General features: G+C 37.0%; 1 protein-coding gene across 1 annotated transcript in view; it reads left to right on the top strand.

Moving 5' to 3' along the window:
* LOC127455748 (segment polarity protein dishevelled homolog DVL-3-like) overlaps nucleotides 1-16,242 on the top strand; it is a 73,437-nt gene that overhangs the window by 32,377 nt on the left and 24,818 nt on the right. The window contains exons 2-3 of the mRNA XM_051723853.1: nucleotides 7,387-7,456; nucleotides 14,160-14,284. Coding sequence (XP_051579813.1) covers nucleotides 7,387-7,456; nucleotides 14,160-14,284 — 195 coding nt within the window. The remainder of the gene's footprint in view (nucleotides 1-7,386; nucleotides 7,457-14,159; nucleotides 14,285-16,242) is intronic.

Here is a 16,242-nt window from a genome sequence, read left to right as displayed (position 1 = left end):
ATAAAGACTTACAGCATGTGCATGTGTGCATTTCAGCATATCATTCAAAATACTCAACATAATGGGATGGAATGTGTCATAGTTTCTGATAATGTTGTGTGATAATGCATATTAACTAGGGTTGACTAAATAGTTGATCGGCTTGCATGCGCAGCGCGAGTCTCATCACACTAATAGTGTTTATTCTCCCATTCAGCTGATGAAAACACGCTGCGTGATCATGAAGGATTACATCAAGATGTAGATTGGAATGCAGGTGCAAAAAAGTCATATAAATAAAATAGCTTGCTGCTCTCTCACTGTTGCTTGCGTGCTAGTGATTACCCAGCTCTTCGTGATTTTGAAAAATGTATGACATAATATAAGAAATATTTAAGATTCCACACAGTTTAGTGATCAGTAATCAAATAAGCAAATTTGTGACATGCGTATTGTTTATATCTTTTGGCTATCCTTTTGAAACAGTGAGTATTTTAAAGCGTATGGATTGGCCCCATCCACTTCCATTGTAAATTACTGATGTAACCGTGATGGCTTTTTCAAGTGGGGATTTTTGTGGTAATCAACATTATACTAAAAATGCTGTCAATTGAGCCTAACTTGTATTTAACCCAGAATATATTCATTTTTTAATATGGCACAGTTGAGCACATCCTAACAGTTTGCAACCAATGTCCATCCAAATCAACGGGCACTAAAAGCAGAAAGAAAAACAAACAAACAAAGAAATTACAAGTCTTATTAAAAGCTTCATAGTGCAGAACATTTCAGTTGAAGTGGAAACAGAATCAGAACAGCCATGTTCTTCCACTGTCTTCAAAGCAGACAAACTGTCCAATTAGCTGACATTGTCTGAACACAATTAACAGGCAACTGTAAAATTAAAAATATATATATACAGTACTGTGCAAAAGTTTTAGGCACTTGTGAAACATTTTGCATTATGAGGGTGTCTTCAAAAACAATGCCGTAAATAGTTTTCATTTATCATTTAACATCATACAAAGTCCAGCAAACATAAACAAAAAGCTAAATCAATATTTGATGTGACCACCTTTGTCTTCAAAACAGCACCAATTCTTGCAGGTACACCTGGGCACAGGTTTTCTTGGTTGTTGGCAGATAGGATGTTCTTCTTGGTGAATTCGCCACAGTTCTTCTATCTATTTAGGCTGTCTCCATTGCTTCTGTCTCTTCATGTAATCCCAGACTGACCCAATGTTCAGTGGGGGGCTTTGTAGGGGCCAATCCATCTGTTGCAGGGCTCCCTGTTCTTCTTTTCTATTCTATCCTATTTGCAAAAGGAATGTTTGGGAGTCTAAAATGTATATTTCCTATTGACACACTAAAGCTGAAGATATAAATAATCATTTTATGACAAATGTTTTTGTAAAAGAAAATTTGTGCCTAAGACTTTTGCACAGTACTGTACATATTTTGAATCGTGACCTCTGAATGCTTTCCTCCTATAGGATTCCAAAGGTTACTGCACAACTTGTCTAGCTTCTATATGGAAAGATGGGTATTCACATGTTGATAAAGTTAAAAGAGAAAAAAATGGGCTACAGTATATCTCAGTAACTAAGGGTTTGACAACTAACCGTCTTGCCTACTCACACATATGGGAAAATGGCTCGCAAAAACGAGAAACTCGATGCACAGTTTCACACACATACCAGCAACCCCATGGATGCACATATACTTAGAAAATACTTGCACATTAATGTCACAAGATGGATGATCATATTTTTGTGAAATACACGGAGCATGCACATAGCCTATACTCAAGAAAAACGTACATAGTCTGTGGATGTAAAAGGTGACCAGCCACCCTGTGGCAGACTCTGCCTTCCATACCAAGGAGGAAGTGGGATCCGGAGTGAACAATCAACAGAACTTTAATATCAAACTCAAATTTAAACAGTACAACGAAGCATAGACGAACACACATACGTCTCTCTCTCTCTCTCTCTCTCTCCCCCGAAATGGCATCTCCGGCTCATCCTTATCCCCCTCCCGGCTGATTAGGATGATTCAGCGGCGGGTGTGGGTCCTCACGGCCCGGCCACTCCCTCCTCCTCGTCACACACCCCCTCTCATGCATACGCGAAAACTGGATCGACGCACATATTTAAATTAGAAAAATTCCTGTGCATATGTGAAACTCGATGGATGCGCACATATTTCTAAAATACTTGCGCATATATGCAACTCGAAGGATGCCCATATAATTATACAATATTCATGCATCCATGGAAATCAATGGATGCACATATGCTACCTGTTAAATACTCAGGCTTACGTGCCAACATGGTGCATGCACATACACTACACTTCAGAAAAACTCAAATGTACTTGCAGAGTCGATGGATGTACACATGAATTATTCGTGCGTATGTGAAAAGTTGATGCACATTATAAACATATTCAAACACGATGGACGGAAACACTCAAAAACAAGTGCAAGTGCACTTATTAAATACTTCGAGATGCAAACTCGATATTCACGTTTATGAAACACTCTTGTTCAAAAGGCAAATTCCAATATTTTATATAATTTCTTTAAAGACAGCTTACCTGAAAAAGATTCTGCCGTCCTCACCAAGCTTCTCAAAATGGCGTTCTCGATCATTCTTGCGTATCACGTGGTTTGCAGTAAAAAAAACATTCAAATTTAAGTAAGGTTTGGTTAATTTTAAGGGACAGTTGACACATCTCATAATTATACGTTCATTGTTTGCATCACTCTAAGTTCATGATATTACTTAAAATGCATTAATGTGTGCACCACAAAAATGTAAGTAAATATGCAATTTTGTGTGAAAAAGCTATTTATTTTAATACGTTGTTGTTGTTGAGCCAACTAATAATTTTTTTCACTGTACAGTTACCTCTTTTATGTCTAAATATCAAGGAACATTTTATTCTCCATTTCATGACCCCTTTCAGAAAGCTCTTGCCATTTTTGTGTGCAGTGTGCATTTATGCAAAATGGTGCTACATGGATGGGAACTCGGGTTCCAATAAGAGGTTGTGCAACAAATAATCACATTATAATAATTATTATTTATCATTATATTGTAATCAGGTCCGGCCCGTGGGTTTGTGGGGCCCTAGGTGAAATCATGAAAATGGGCCTCTCGCTGTGAAAATTGTTATAACTTTAAAACATCCATAGAGCCACTACATACACGATGAGCAATAGAAAAATAGAAATAGAAAGCACTAAAAATAAGCACTGTACTGTATAGCTTGGTAGATGAGAAATAACATGTCCAATTGCTTTTTTTCCCACATGAAGATGTTAGGTTAACATGCATGCATAAGGGAATATTTGTATTTTAGGTGCTGTGATTTTATGGTTTATTTACAAATAAACCAAAGTCTCAATTAATATGAGGTCATGGAAACTGCAGTTATGATAATTACTGGGTAACATTTTACAACAATGTTTGCAATAGGTATCATTAACAATGTATAATAACATTTCCTTAGCATTTATTCATCTTGGCTAATGTCAATTTATAAAAATATAATTGTTTATTGTTTGTTTATGTTAGTTCATATTGTATTAACTAATGTTAACTTATACTTTTTTCATGTTAAATGAATGGACTTGTAGATGTAGAATTAACTGAGATTATTAAGTATTGTTCATTGTTAGTTCATGTTAAATAATGTAGGTAACTAATGTTAACAAATACAACCATAAAGGGCGAAACATAACCTACGCAAGTACGTGAATGCATATGCGAGCGCTTGACCACCGCATAGCCAATGTGCGGTCTAGTTGAACATGCTTAACGTGCGTTCTTGCGTTACCATTGCGGGAACAAACCTCAGTACTTAAGGGGGCGATAGAGTTACCTTTAAATGTCTGTGCCATTAAACTGGATATGTTATTATTCAGGTAAGTGGCTATAAATATACTGACTTTAGAGTACTTGCTCAGCAATATTCGCTTCAAACTGTTGGTTTTGATTTATATTGCATGAATACAATCATGATCGCTCTATAGATTTTTTATTATTAATAGATCACATGGTCTATTTTTGAAAACCTCACGTTTTACCAGCCAGCTGTCTTTCACCCTCCTCCTCTTTGACAAAGGTTTCCATGGTGACAGGAATCAGTCAGGGTCAGCACCTTTTTATAAAGCAGCTGGGAAGGAAGAGGGGCTGGGGGGCGTGTGGAATGAATTGTATTTTATGAGAGTCCAAATGAACCTATGTGTGTGTGTTTGGGGGTGGGTGGGGGGTGGATCTATTGTAAACTGGGCTGATCTTTGTGGCCTTACTTATTTAGTGGTAAAAGCATCACTATTACTATTGCTCAGACTTAGGGTTAGGGATTTGAACACATGGCTCTCAGAACTGGCATGTGTTTCCACTGACTTTAAAGTTAAATGATGACGTTACTTACAGTTTTACTAAATAAGCTGCCAACAACAAGCATAGCGCACGGCAGTTTTTGTGTACGATTCTCTCTCCTAGTTTTGGGAACATATTTTTACATCAAGTAATTTAATTAGGACTGCCCCCGACCAAAGATTTTCCTAGTCGACTAATAGTCGTTAATTTAAGCCATTAGTCGACTATTTGTCGCACGTTTATGATATTAATTTAATTACTTAAATATATATATATTGGGGGGCATCAGAAAATGGTTTGAGTTCCAGGGCTGAGAAAGAGTGTTATAAGTAACATTGCTAACACTGTTCTACATTACAGAGAAATACTAAACTGTAATAATGAGCCTTTAAAATATACATTTTACAAGCGCACGCACGAAGCCGCAGCGACACCGGCAAAAGCGGTAATGATTCTGAATGTGTCGGAAAACCCAGCAAGGAGACTGTCTAAACATTTTGTTAATTTATAGAGAGAAATGCACATTAGAGTTGAGCCGATAAACGATGATCTCGGGGATCGACGATGGTCAGAGTGATCGCCAATAGCTGATGCCTTTGATGATGTCGAGATGATATTTGGCTCGTTTTCCCATTATTGTATTAAAGTATTGTTATTAGGCTATTATTATTATCAAATTAATATTACAAATAATTTGCCCGTAGACACACAGACACGCACTTGAAGGTTCTCACTCTTTCTTTGTTTCTGTCTTCTGAATTTATTTTTTGCAAGAACAGTATTGTCTATGAGTGCTGCAGATGACCTCAGACATCTCAGCTCTGGAGGTGCTTTGAGTTCAGTTCACTTTATTTCCACAGAGCAGTTCATTGTGAACACAACTCTGCAGCCTATACATCTGTGATTAAAACATAAAATAATACAACAACACATTCACCTCAAACCATGATTTATATTTCAGTGATTATCATCATCATTATTATTATTATTCTTACATTTATAATTGTTTGTATGTCTTCATTTATGTAATTCATTTTCCGCCTGCATGTTTCGATGGACACTTGTCTGACGGTAAATGGAAAGGTGGTAACTTATATATATTTTATTCTTTTATCACTTTATTATTTATTTATTTGCTTTTTCGTTTCGTTTGGAGTGCAATTTGGATTTAGAAATGTATTTGAATTAAGTTTTTCGTTTTTTAAAGAAATTAATTTTCAATGCAAAATCACTAAAGCAAGAATATTCACCGATCCCTCAGCCCAGGGGTTGCCAATGTAATTGGATATTAAATTCATTTTGTTCCCTCCTTCACGGTATGGTGAAGGAGGGAACAAAATGAATTTATTCACACACATGATGTATTTTCTCGGATAACAAAATACCCGTCTGGTAGAGAATGCACAGATGAGGTTCTTTGCCAGAGAGATGTTGCCCTTCACAACTGTTGTAATGCCATCTTTCAAAAAGCTGAACAACACACATTTTAATTGCACTTAATTTTTTTCCAGTTTCATTTGAATTTTTTGTTAAAATAAATAAAAAATAAAGTTCAAAGTTTGAAATCAAGGTGTCTTGCTTTATTGTGTAGGCTTAACCCTAACCTTGCTTAACGAAAATTACCCCATAGTACCACCTAGCATCCAACCAGCGGTAAAACTGGTGTTCATCGGTTTCCTGTGGAGTTTTTTTTTCTGCGACCAACCGACCAATAAAAACTTGGTCGACCAAGACTCTTCTCATCGACTAACCTTTGGTCGACCATCGGGGGCAGCGCTAAATATAATTAATGTCTTTATGCCATTGCAAGCTTTGATGTAAAGCTTCGAAATTATGTAAAAATAAGGGCTGTCAATTGATTAACATTTTTTAAATAAAATTAATAAATACAATTAATCGCATTTAATCGCATATATCAATATTTGCAAATAAAAATAATTACATGTATAATAATTCGAATAATTTAATGGCAGACAAGTGAAGCAACAATACAAAAAGTGGCTTTAGAAGTCAATATATGTTTATATTTAGAAGTTTGTTTTATTTCAATATCATTGAATATAAGTCTATCACTGGCCTATCAACAGCAATTCATTTTGCAATTGAGTTTGCCAACCTGTCCGAGGTAGACTTGGGCTGTTTTCACAGGGTGCATTTTTGCGCTATTTATTGTTGGACTAAATACACGTGTCATGCACTTTTGGAGCATCACACATAGGTTGCATCGTATCTCGCACTGCCCACAAGAATGTGTCCTACATGAAATCCTCTTTTGTATTGCCTGCTCTTGGAGAGTGTGGTTTGACGAGAACAGGGGCTGCGTTGACTGCCCCCTGCTGACTGTGAAATGCAAAAATACGAAGGTGTTACTTCAAGCTTGAATTTCTTGGCTGATAGGAAAATTCCTTTTTATAGAATTAACATATGATCAGGGGAAATGATTTATTGTGTTAATTTGTTTAACATGTTATTTTTTATATAATTAATCACACAGAATTAAACGCACTGAAAGATTTGATTCAGTAAGGAATAAAATTCATAGCAATCAATTCACATGATATTTGTTAATAAAATAGTTTTATTTCAGACATAAACAGAGAATAAATGGGCTAAAAGCAACGCTTAATCTGTCAGCTGAAAGCGTGTAGTGATGCACCTCTTTTGGATTAGGCTAGTAAGCAACCACCCAGAACACCATAGCAGGTGCATTCCAGTGCCCTGTCAACCAAATACAACACCCTAGCTTCATGGTGGCAGATTTTGCAAGGGCAAGCACAACTCACTCTTCACAAAATAAAAAATCTAGTTTCTTTAGGCATTCCTGCTTTATCGTTGATCTAAATATAAAGTCCATGTAACTGGTTTAACTGATTAACCTTAATCAAATTAAAGAGGTTTTGTGCAAGATTGGACCAAAGTGTATTCTTTATAGTGTGAGTGAGAATCACGTTTACCCTCAAGAAACTGCTTCTCAGGTCAAACATTCAGCAGACCTGTCATCTTTTTGTCTCAACAGGGTGGTTAAGGAAGAGATTTCTGATGACAACGCCAAACTACCGTGTGTCAATGGACGTGTTGTGTCATGGGTGAGTGAGCGTTCACATACACACATGCATCAGCAGACTGTTGAGACCTTCCTTCATTTTATTTCTCCTGCTTGTGTTTCATGAACCTCAGAACATGCCCTCCATCTCAGTGTTGTCGGTGAAGGTTTGATTAGTGTGGCTCAGGTGTGAGGGAGGTGTGAATCTCTGAACACAGGGGTTGGGAGCTCCGAGATCAATCAGTGGAGCGTGAGTGTTTAGCGGTTAGTGCACATCTGCTCCTTTTCTGTCCCACTGACACTGGACAGAATATTTTATAGTGTGTATGTGTGTGTGTGTGTGTGTGTGTGTGTGAGTGTTGTAGCTGGATGGAGTTTCTGACCCTATCATAGCCATCAGATGGATGTAATTAGGGGTCAAGCACGGAAGGTTCTTCTTATTATTATTTTTCTGGCGAAAGTCTATGGCAGCCCATAGAACCATACATAGGAAGGTTTTTAAATTTGGCACACTGATAGAGGACACTCTCAAATTTAATAGTCATAGTAATAGTAATAGTAATAGTTTTCTCAGTTTTGACTCTTATGGTTCACCATTAAAAAATTTCTGAAAAACATACTTTTTCAAACTTCTCCTAGGTCGTATGTCCTATTTGCACGAAAATTGGACGTATCATCTCGAGACACTCATGACAAAATTTTTTGGATTTCATGATGATAAACCAAACCGTTCTCGTATACTGCATCAACAAATTAGACAGCCAAAATGTATGTGAGGCTGTATCTTCGCAACACTTTTGCGTATTGACACAAAACTTGGTATTTGTCATCACAAGCATGACCTGAGGGTACCTGCAGTGTTTCGGCACAGTGCCACCTAATGGTCAGGAGAGATGAAAAATTATGAGGCTGGTCTCTTTAGATTCCTTGGGGCATACTGAGTCGAATGATATCCAATTTTCCTATGTCGGCCATATTGGGCATCAGCCATTTAGAATTTTGCCTTAAATTGCTGTATATTACAAATGCATTGTCGTATCATTACGAAATTTGGTATGTGTCATTGGGTCCATGTCCTGTTGGTACTCAAAAATTTTGGGGATAGCTCCACCTAGTGGTCAAAAGATACAAAGAAATGCTTATAACTTTTGATTAATTTGGCCTATTGTCATGAGACTTGTGTTGTTAGATTGGGTCATGCAGAGTACGTTGATACCAAATTTGCCATGGTTGGCCATACTTCCTGTCCACCATTTTGAATTTAATTGAAAACCTACTTTTCTAGAGACACTCCTGACAAAAAATTATAAAAAGGTTTTTTATATACCAAACTGTTAGACCAAACAAATTTAATGGCAAGATGCCGATAAGGATCTGAGGCGGTATATATTGAATGCTTTGGTGCATTGACATTGACATCATGTATGGCATTGTGACCAAGCCCTTACAGTACCATATCAATGTTGTTACAGTGCCACCTATTGGTCAAAATTTATAAGCATTTGTAAAACACTATGAGTAATAAAACGAATGTCTTTGTCACCACTCTGCTTAAAATGTTCACCGGAATTCTAAAGTCAACCTAAATGTTTGCAGTTGGTGTGCTTGGCCACTTAATTGCTGCTTGCAGCTATATTTAGGTTTTAATTCTGTTGTTTTGCTTTTGTGGGCAGGTGTCTGTGTACTGTGTATATGTGTGTTTGTGTTAACGGTCAAGTGTGTAATATCTGTGCCATTAGTGTCACTAAATGGAGTTAATAAACGAAGGTTTGGAGTAACCTGCCCATCTAATCAAACAATTAACTGTAGAATATATAAGCCGCTGCTTACCTCTCCCTGGTGACAATCCTTTCAGCATCCCTCCAACTCCCCATCGCCATCCCCTATTCTAAGAGTTTCTACACTATAGCTATCCTAATGCATTCACTAGTCCCAAGGGGGGGGGGGAATAAGCGCCTCATCCTCGAGCCCCTCCTTTGCGGACAGCAAGCCACATACGTTTACCTATATTACTCAAAGATTATATAGGCAGGCTAATTCGTTAAACGAAACCAGTAAGCCACAATGTTTACACTTTTCAGGAAATAAACCTACAAAGGGCTTACTTATAGTTGACTCTGAACATTATGTTAAGATTGGAGATTAATACCTGCATGTTCAGTTTCAATGCATTTGCATTCCCCTGTATAATTTACAGTTAAATGCTCATGAAAGTAATACACTCTCACTTTCCATATTAGGGCTGCACAATTAATCGAAATAAAATCCAAATCGCAATATCAAGTCAAGTCATTTTTATTTGTATAGCGCCTTTCAAAACACACATCATTTCAAAGCAGCTTTACAGATATGACCTTGTACGATTATTATATTGCAATGGGCTGTGATTTAATTAAATAAATAAATAGTCTGCTCGCTTCAAAGTTTATTTACACTGCTCTGTCCAGTCTATATTAAGTCAGAGCATTATTACAGTGTTTTCATAGCGGTTCTGTGCTCCACAACTCCATCTCACGCTTAGAGTAACAGAAGTGCTCAGAGTTCTGTTCCATTTGCTTGTGTGTGCTAAGCGCTTTATTTACACTAAGCGGATTTTATTATCATCTACGGTAGCAGCATCTCAGTCTCCGCCAGGCACAGGTATTATAATAATAATGCAGAATACAAGATGAGGTATAATTCAAATATCTTTATTAAATGATTGCTGAGCAAACAGCATTAACAGTAGCACCTGTGGAGTCCAGAAACATGTGTTCTTCCTCCAATCTTCTGTCATTTGTTTACCTCACAAAAGAGTGTGTCGCCCTTTACACTGACAGTGGCAACAAGTGAAAGTTGAACTAATATTACCGACATCCAACAAAATGAAAGGAAAGGAACGTACATATAATAAATCTTTATAAATATTTAGATATTATAATATAATGCATTGTTAAAAGAAATATAATAAAATAATGAATACAAATAATTATATGAAATGGTGACAGACAAACCAAAATGTTCACTTTAAGTTGAATTACACCAGTGGTTTATCAGTTCAATTTCAGTTTGACATTAAGCCTCATTCTTTAGGACTATCTTAAATACAGTAGAGAATAGTTTGTATAAGTCTGCTTGTTTTTAAGGCCTAGAGTAAAGAGTAAAATTGATTAACTATTCAAACAGTATTTTTGACAGCAAAAACTAGGCAACAACTATGGTATTACCAACAGTAAACAGTGACATTGAGCAGAAATCTTACAAAAACTATTTTGTATAGTTTTGACAGAGCTGCTGATAAAAAGTTAAAATTATCAAACAGAAAAGAAAATTGGAGATCGGTATCAAATGTTAAAATCCTGATTGGAGCATCCCCAATATTCAAGTTGACTGGGTTTCAAAAACTAATGATGATGATTAGTGGGCTGAGATCCTATCACAAAATGGCCAAAAACAGGTACACGGTGGATGGGTACAATTTGAATATGAAGAAGACAGTGTTTTTTCTTGTTTCACTGTTTATATATTTATTTGTTTGTGGGTGAATTGAAAAAAGGTCTCAGTTGGTTCTTTTTAAGAGGACTCAAGTTTGAAAACCCCAGTAGCCATTTTTTTGCCTTTCATAATTCAAAATTCACAGTTCAAATCGCAATCGCAATATTTTTCAAAATAATCGCAATATGACTTTTTGTCCAAATTGTGCAGCCCTGTTCCCTATTACTTTTATTCCATAGACAATCAGATGTATAAAGTTCCTGTTTCTATGCAGGAATAAACATCACTCCCTCTGATTCACTCTTTTCAACACACACACACACACACTCTGCTCTGTTTAGCCAAGGAACACACACAAAAAATATCTTCACATGGATTCAAGCTCACACACACACAGAGTGAATAGGCTGCCAGATCCCAGTCTCTCAAATCCTAGTTCCACTGAGAAACACAAGATGTGCTCTTTATCACTGCTTTACTTCCTGCCATCTTCAGATGCGCTTTTCCAATGCGGCAGCCAGGAGAGGCAGACACCTGGGGCTCTGGAAATATGTGCGTCCTCCTACTGCCCCCGTTTCAGATTCACACCAGCAACTTTCCCATGCAGAGCAGAGTCTGTGGAAGCTCTCAGGCAGGGAGGGACTTGGCTCTGCCCATCAAGAACTTGCTGGAGTTGAAACACTAATGCAAGTATGCCGGAGGGCCTTCTAGTGCAGTGTTTCCCAACCTTTTTTACGACTAAAAAATTCTTCGGCACACCACTATCCCACATAGGCTAACCATCTTCAGTATTTTTCCTTTTCAAGAATTTGTCCATGTTTTCTGTCCATCTTAGTAGCGTGTTTACTTGTTTGAAATTCGGCAATACAAAAAACAAAAACACAAGTTTCATAGGTAGGCTACGCTGTGTGAGGTCACAGCTGGCAAGAGCGCTAAATGGGTACTGAAAAAACAACAAATTTGCTTCTTTTCTAATTTGTAGATTTGTTCTTGCAATGCCACAACAAATTACAGGGATGCAAACCCATGAGGGGCGAAAAAGGTAAGAAAATCACTGGTCCACAAATATTTTTTTTAAAGAATAAGCTAAAAGCACCAATTCCAGCTAATCTAGTGATTCAAGTTTATTCAAGTTTACAATTGTGCAGAATTAGCTGCAAAATAAAGAGTATTTTGGTGAGGCTTGCTTCTGTTTCACAAATTTGTTTGTGAAACAGTGACCCCTTCTGGAAATATCACTAGGTGGCGACAAATGAGCAAGCAGATCTATAGTCTTCCTTCAGCCTGAGCATTATTTTTCATCCAAAAAGACAACAATAATAGTCTGATAATAGTGAGTTTCAATAACTTCTCCTTTATTAAAACTTGCATGACTACAGATCTACTGATTTCAGTATAAGAATTATAAACACAAAGCAGATCTACAGTATCATTTTCCTACAGTAGCCTATTTAAACTGCTGAGCATGGCTTTTATCAGAAAAGACCACAATAATAGACAAATAATAATCATTTTGAGTTTCAATAATGTTCTTTCATCATTGTAAAGCGCATTTCACATGAGTTGAGTCGAGGCGTCAACGCTCTGTTCAACGCCAGCGTCAAGCGCCACATTGCCCTCCACATGACAAGAGTTGCAGAAAGCGTCACAGAGGGGCGATTTTACGAGTTTGCCACATAAAAAAGAGGGAGGTGTGCACAGTAAACATTGAAAACATGTATTTGGAAGAGAGAAAAAAGCTTGCAGCTGCTTTGATAGCAGAAAGTAATAAAAGGACTCGTTTGTTTAGGTCTAAGCGTTTTCTTGGTGAATTTATTATAATATTGTAATATTAAATTAAAGGAAATTATGAGGCATTCAATGTCTTTTCACAAATTTGGACAGTTTTTAAATATTTCTTGTTGCTTAGTACTCTCAAAGACATTATTGGTGAAGCAAAAACGTGTGTGTGAAAAACACTTTGGTGTAAAGTGTCGTCACTTTATAGACTTCAGTGTATTCTGCAGCACTGACACGAGTCATGTGAAAGAATTTTAACATGTATAAATATCAGTCACTTTTGCACATTAATCATTGCTCTTCACAGTCACAAAAGTGACCGATTATGGTTTCAAAATGGCAAATTTCTCCGAAAGGTGAGGAGTTTGGATCCCTGAAATTATTATTTTTTTCATGCATTTATTTATTTTGTGGAATTTCGTAATTTTCCACGGCACACCTGACAATCTTTGTCACACTAGTGTGCCGCGGCACAGTGGTTGGGAAACACTGTTCTAGTGGCCAGGATGGTACTGCACCTTTTCAGCTGTATCTAGTACTGTATCAGTGCAGCTGTTTAATTATACTGTGATGTATAATACACACCTTTCTGTTAAAAATTCTGTCAAAACCTGGGCCTTGATTGCATGTTTTGCTGTGGCCTCAGAGCTCTGCGACCCCTTTCACCCTGGTTCTGATTGCATTTTCTAAAGTGAAGTCACAGGGTGTGTGAAAAACACTCCTGAAATATCCCATCCTTAATGAGAAGATTGAGTCAGACAGATTTGGGGTAGTGTTGGGACTCAAATGCACAATGTGGCCAGTGTCACAGGATGTGTCAGAGTGGATGTGGCCTTATAAGAAGCTCTCTGTTTGTCCTGCAGACATCTGAATATTCTCTTTTAAAGAGACTCTAATGATCATTATTATAGAGTCCATTGCATTCTGATTAATTTGATTCATTCCTAAGCTATTACACGCCCCCCGTGTCCTCGGGCCTGAGTTTTTTTAAAACATGGATGAAACTATGTAGGAAGTAGACTCGTACCTTGTTTGATTTTGTTCTAGCAATGATCCACTCTTTGGACAGATGTCTGTGGCATGCTGTCGATTACTGACATGCATTCAACTCATCCCTAATTTTGTAAAAAAATCATGTTTACTGTAATAAACTTAAAATGGAAATCGAGATAAACGTTAAAATACATTGTTCGAAAGTAACAATCTTTCAACTCATGTCATGACTATGTAAAGCCATTCAAGGATACCAAAAAGTCACAATTTATATAGAGAAAAATCCACCCACAGGATTTATGCCAGTAACACATAACACATAAGTTCATCCACCTTTAAATGTAGTCCCACCATTAAAACTGTGATTTAGACATCTTTACAGCTAAAATAATGCAATTTTGTATGGGCACACTGTCAATAGAGCTTAAGATGTTTTGAATCTGAAATATTCTTTTAAATGTAGTTAATTCCATTGTTTCTCTGTCTCTTTTTCTGTAAAGCTGGTGTCTGCAGATGGCTTTCATGGTTCTGATGGAGGCTCTGTATGTGCAGACACTCAAGTCGAGCTGCCGCCCCCTCTGGAGAGGACAGGAGGCATCGGAGACTCCAGACCCCCTTCGTTTCAGTCAGTAACCCCACAGCTGTCCCATACTATCTGTTATTGTTTGTATTAGGGTTGCAACGGTATGAGATTTTCACAGTACGATAACCGTCTCAGAAAATTTCAGGGTATACGGTATTACACAGTTATTATTATCAGTTACAATGACCCTAGTAAACAAATGCTTTATTATAATTGACAATTTTTTCTAATGGAAGTTTGTGTAAAAAAAAGTCTTCCTTTTGAAAATAAATAAAATAAATAGAATAAATCAGAAAGCTAACAGAATTATAATAATAAACCGAATTACAAACATGATAAAAAAATATTGCATGTAACTATAACATGTTATATAACTAAAGCATGTTAGTTTACATGTTAGCATAGCATGTTAAATTAACTACTAAATGAAAAATAACATCAGCTGTGTGAGCTTTTAAAGTAATGTCCTATGATTGTTAATTAACAATTAACATATACTGTAGGTGCGCGAAAGCACAGCCAGACTGTTCCTGTCTGTACCTTTAACTCAGTGGTTCTCAACTGGTTTTGCTTCAGGACCAAATTTTACATTGGAAATCAAGTGGCGACCCACCATAGTAAAAACATAACCTGTATCTAATGTATCCTGGGTCGCATTTCCTTTTATGTTGCATAGTTTTGTTGACGTCAACAACAAAAGCGACAGGAAGTTTTCTCTTCCCCTTTTAAAGATTGAAGAGCATATTTACTTATATGAGCCCATTATTATCCTGTTTGTTTCCTAATTTCAAACATAATTCAAACAGAACAGACATATTACGCAGGAGGAAAGGCTCCTCATTACCATGGTTAGGTCAGTGTAGCTAGTTTTGAATAATAGTAATAATAATAACAAATTATAGTATTTATGAAAAAATAAATACTAGCTGAAACACATCTTGAAAAATGCCACTGTTGATATAAAATGAGGTCTAATAGATTCTACCTTTAGATTATTTCATATGAAACTATAACTTTGTCAAAATATAACAGTTACTTTTACTCGTGTAAAATCGTGAAACAATTTTGTGAAGGTGATGATGTATAATGAAAAAAAATTAGCACATAGCACAGTGTTGCTCTTTTCCTCCTCAGTGCTGTTTGGCATGTCAGGGCTGCCTACTGTTTGAGAGGTTCGACCTGACTTCCTCCGTAACGCTTTAAACTCAAAGTCTCACTAGAATTGAAATTGGTCACATCAGTTTTGAGGTCTGCGCTCCACAATATCGAGGGAAGCCCTGTTGTTGCACGCGCGCATCAGAGAGAAGAGTGGGCTATATTATGTTCGCGGGCTGGTTCCGTTACACTCGTGCGAAAGTGCAGATGAGAAGCCTTTAGCTGATTGTGAGGTTATCATTAAATCTGCCTCGGCAGTCCTAAATAGGCTATCACTTGTGTGGCCGTCGAAATATCTTCAATGGGAGAACCATGGCATTGTTCTTTCCCTGCTGTCCACGACCCAGTCCGAATAGACCTGCGACCCACCAGATGAGAAACACTGCTTTAACTCACACACACACGCGTGATTCTCCATCCGGTTGCATTTTTTTTCTCAATACCGTAGATAAGCAAATGTACATGGTATGATAATCGTAAATATTCATACCGTGGTATACCGTGAAACCAGTATACCGCTGCAACCCTAGTTTGTATGTACAGTTGTGCTCAAAAGTTTGCATACCCTGGCAGAAATTGTGAAATTTTGGCATTGATTTTGAAAATATGACTGATCGTGCAAAAAAAACGGTCTTTTATTTAAGGATAGTGATCATATGAAGCCATTTATTATCACATAGTTGTTTGGCTCCTTTTTAAATCATAATAATAACAGAAATCACCCAAATGTCCCTGATCAAAAGTTTACATACCCTTGAATGTTTGGCCTTGTTACAGACACACAAGGTGACACACACAGGTTTAAATGGCAATTAAAGGTTAATTTTCCCACACCTGTGGCTTTT

This window comes from Myxocyprinus asiaticus, chromosome 18 (genome assembly GCF_019703515.2).
Source record: "Myxocyprinus asiaticus isolate MX2 ecotype Aquarium Trade chromosome 18, UBuf_Myxa_2, whole genome shotgun sequence".
Taxonomy (NCBI): domain Eukaryota; kingdom Metazoa; phylum Chordata; class Actinopteri; order Cypriniformes; family Catostomidae; genus Myxocyprinus; species Myxocyprinus asiaticus.
The sequence above is the reverse complement of the archived record's forward strand: the minus strand, read 5'-3'. Positions and strand labels throughout refer to the sequence as shown.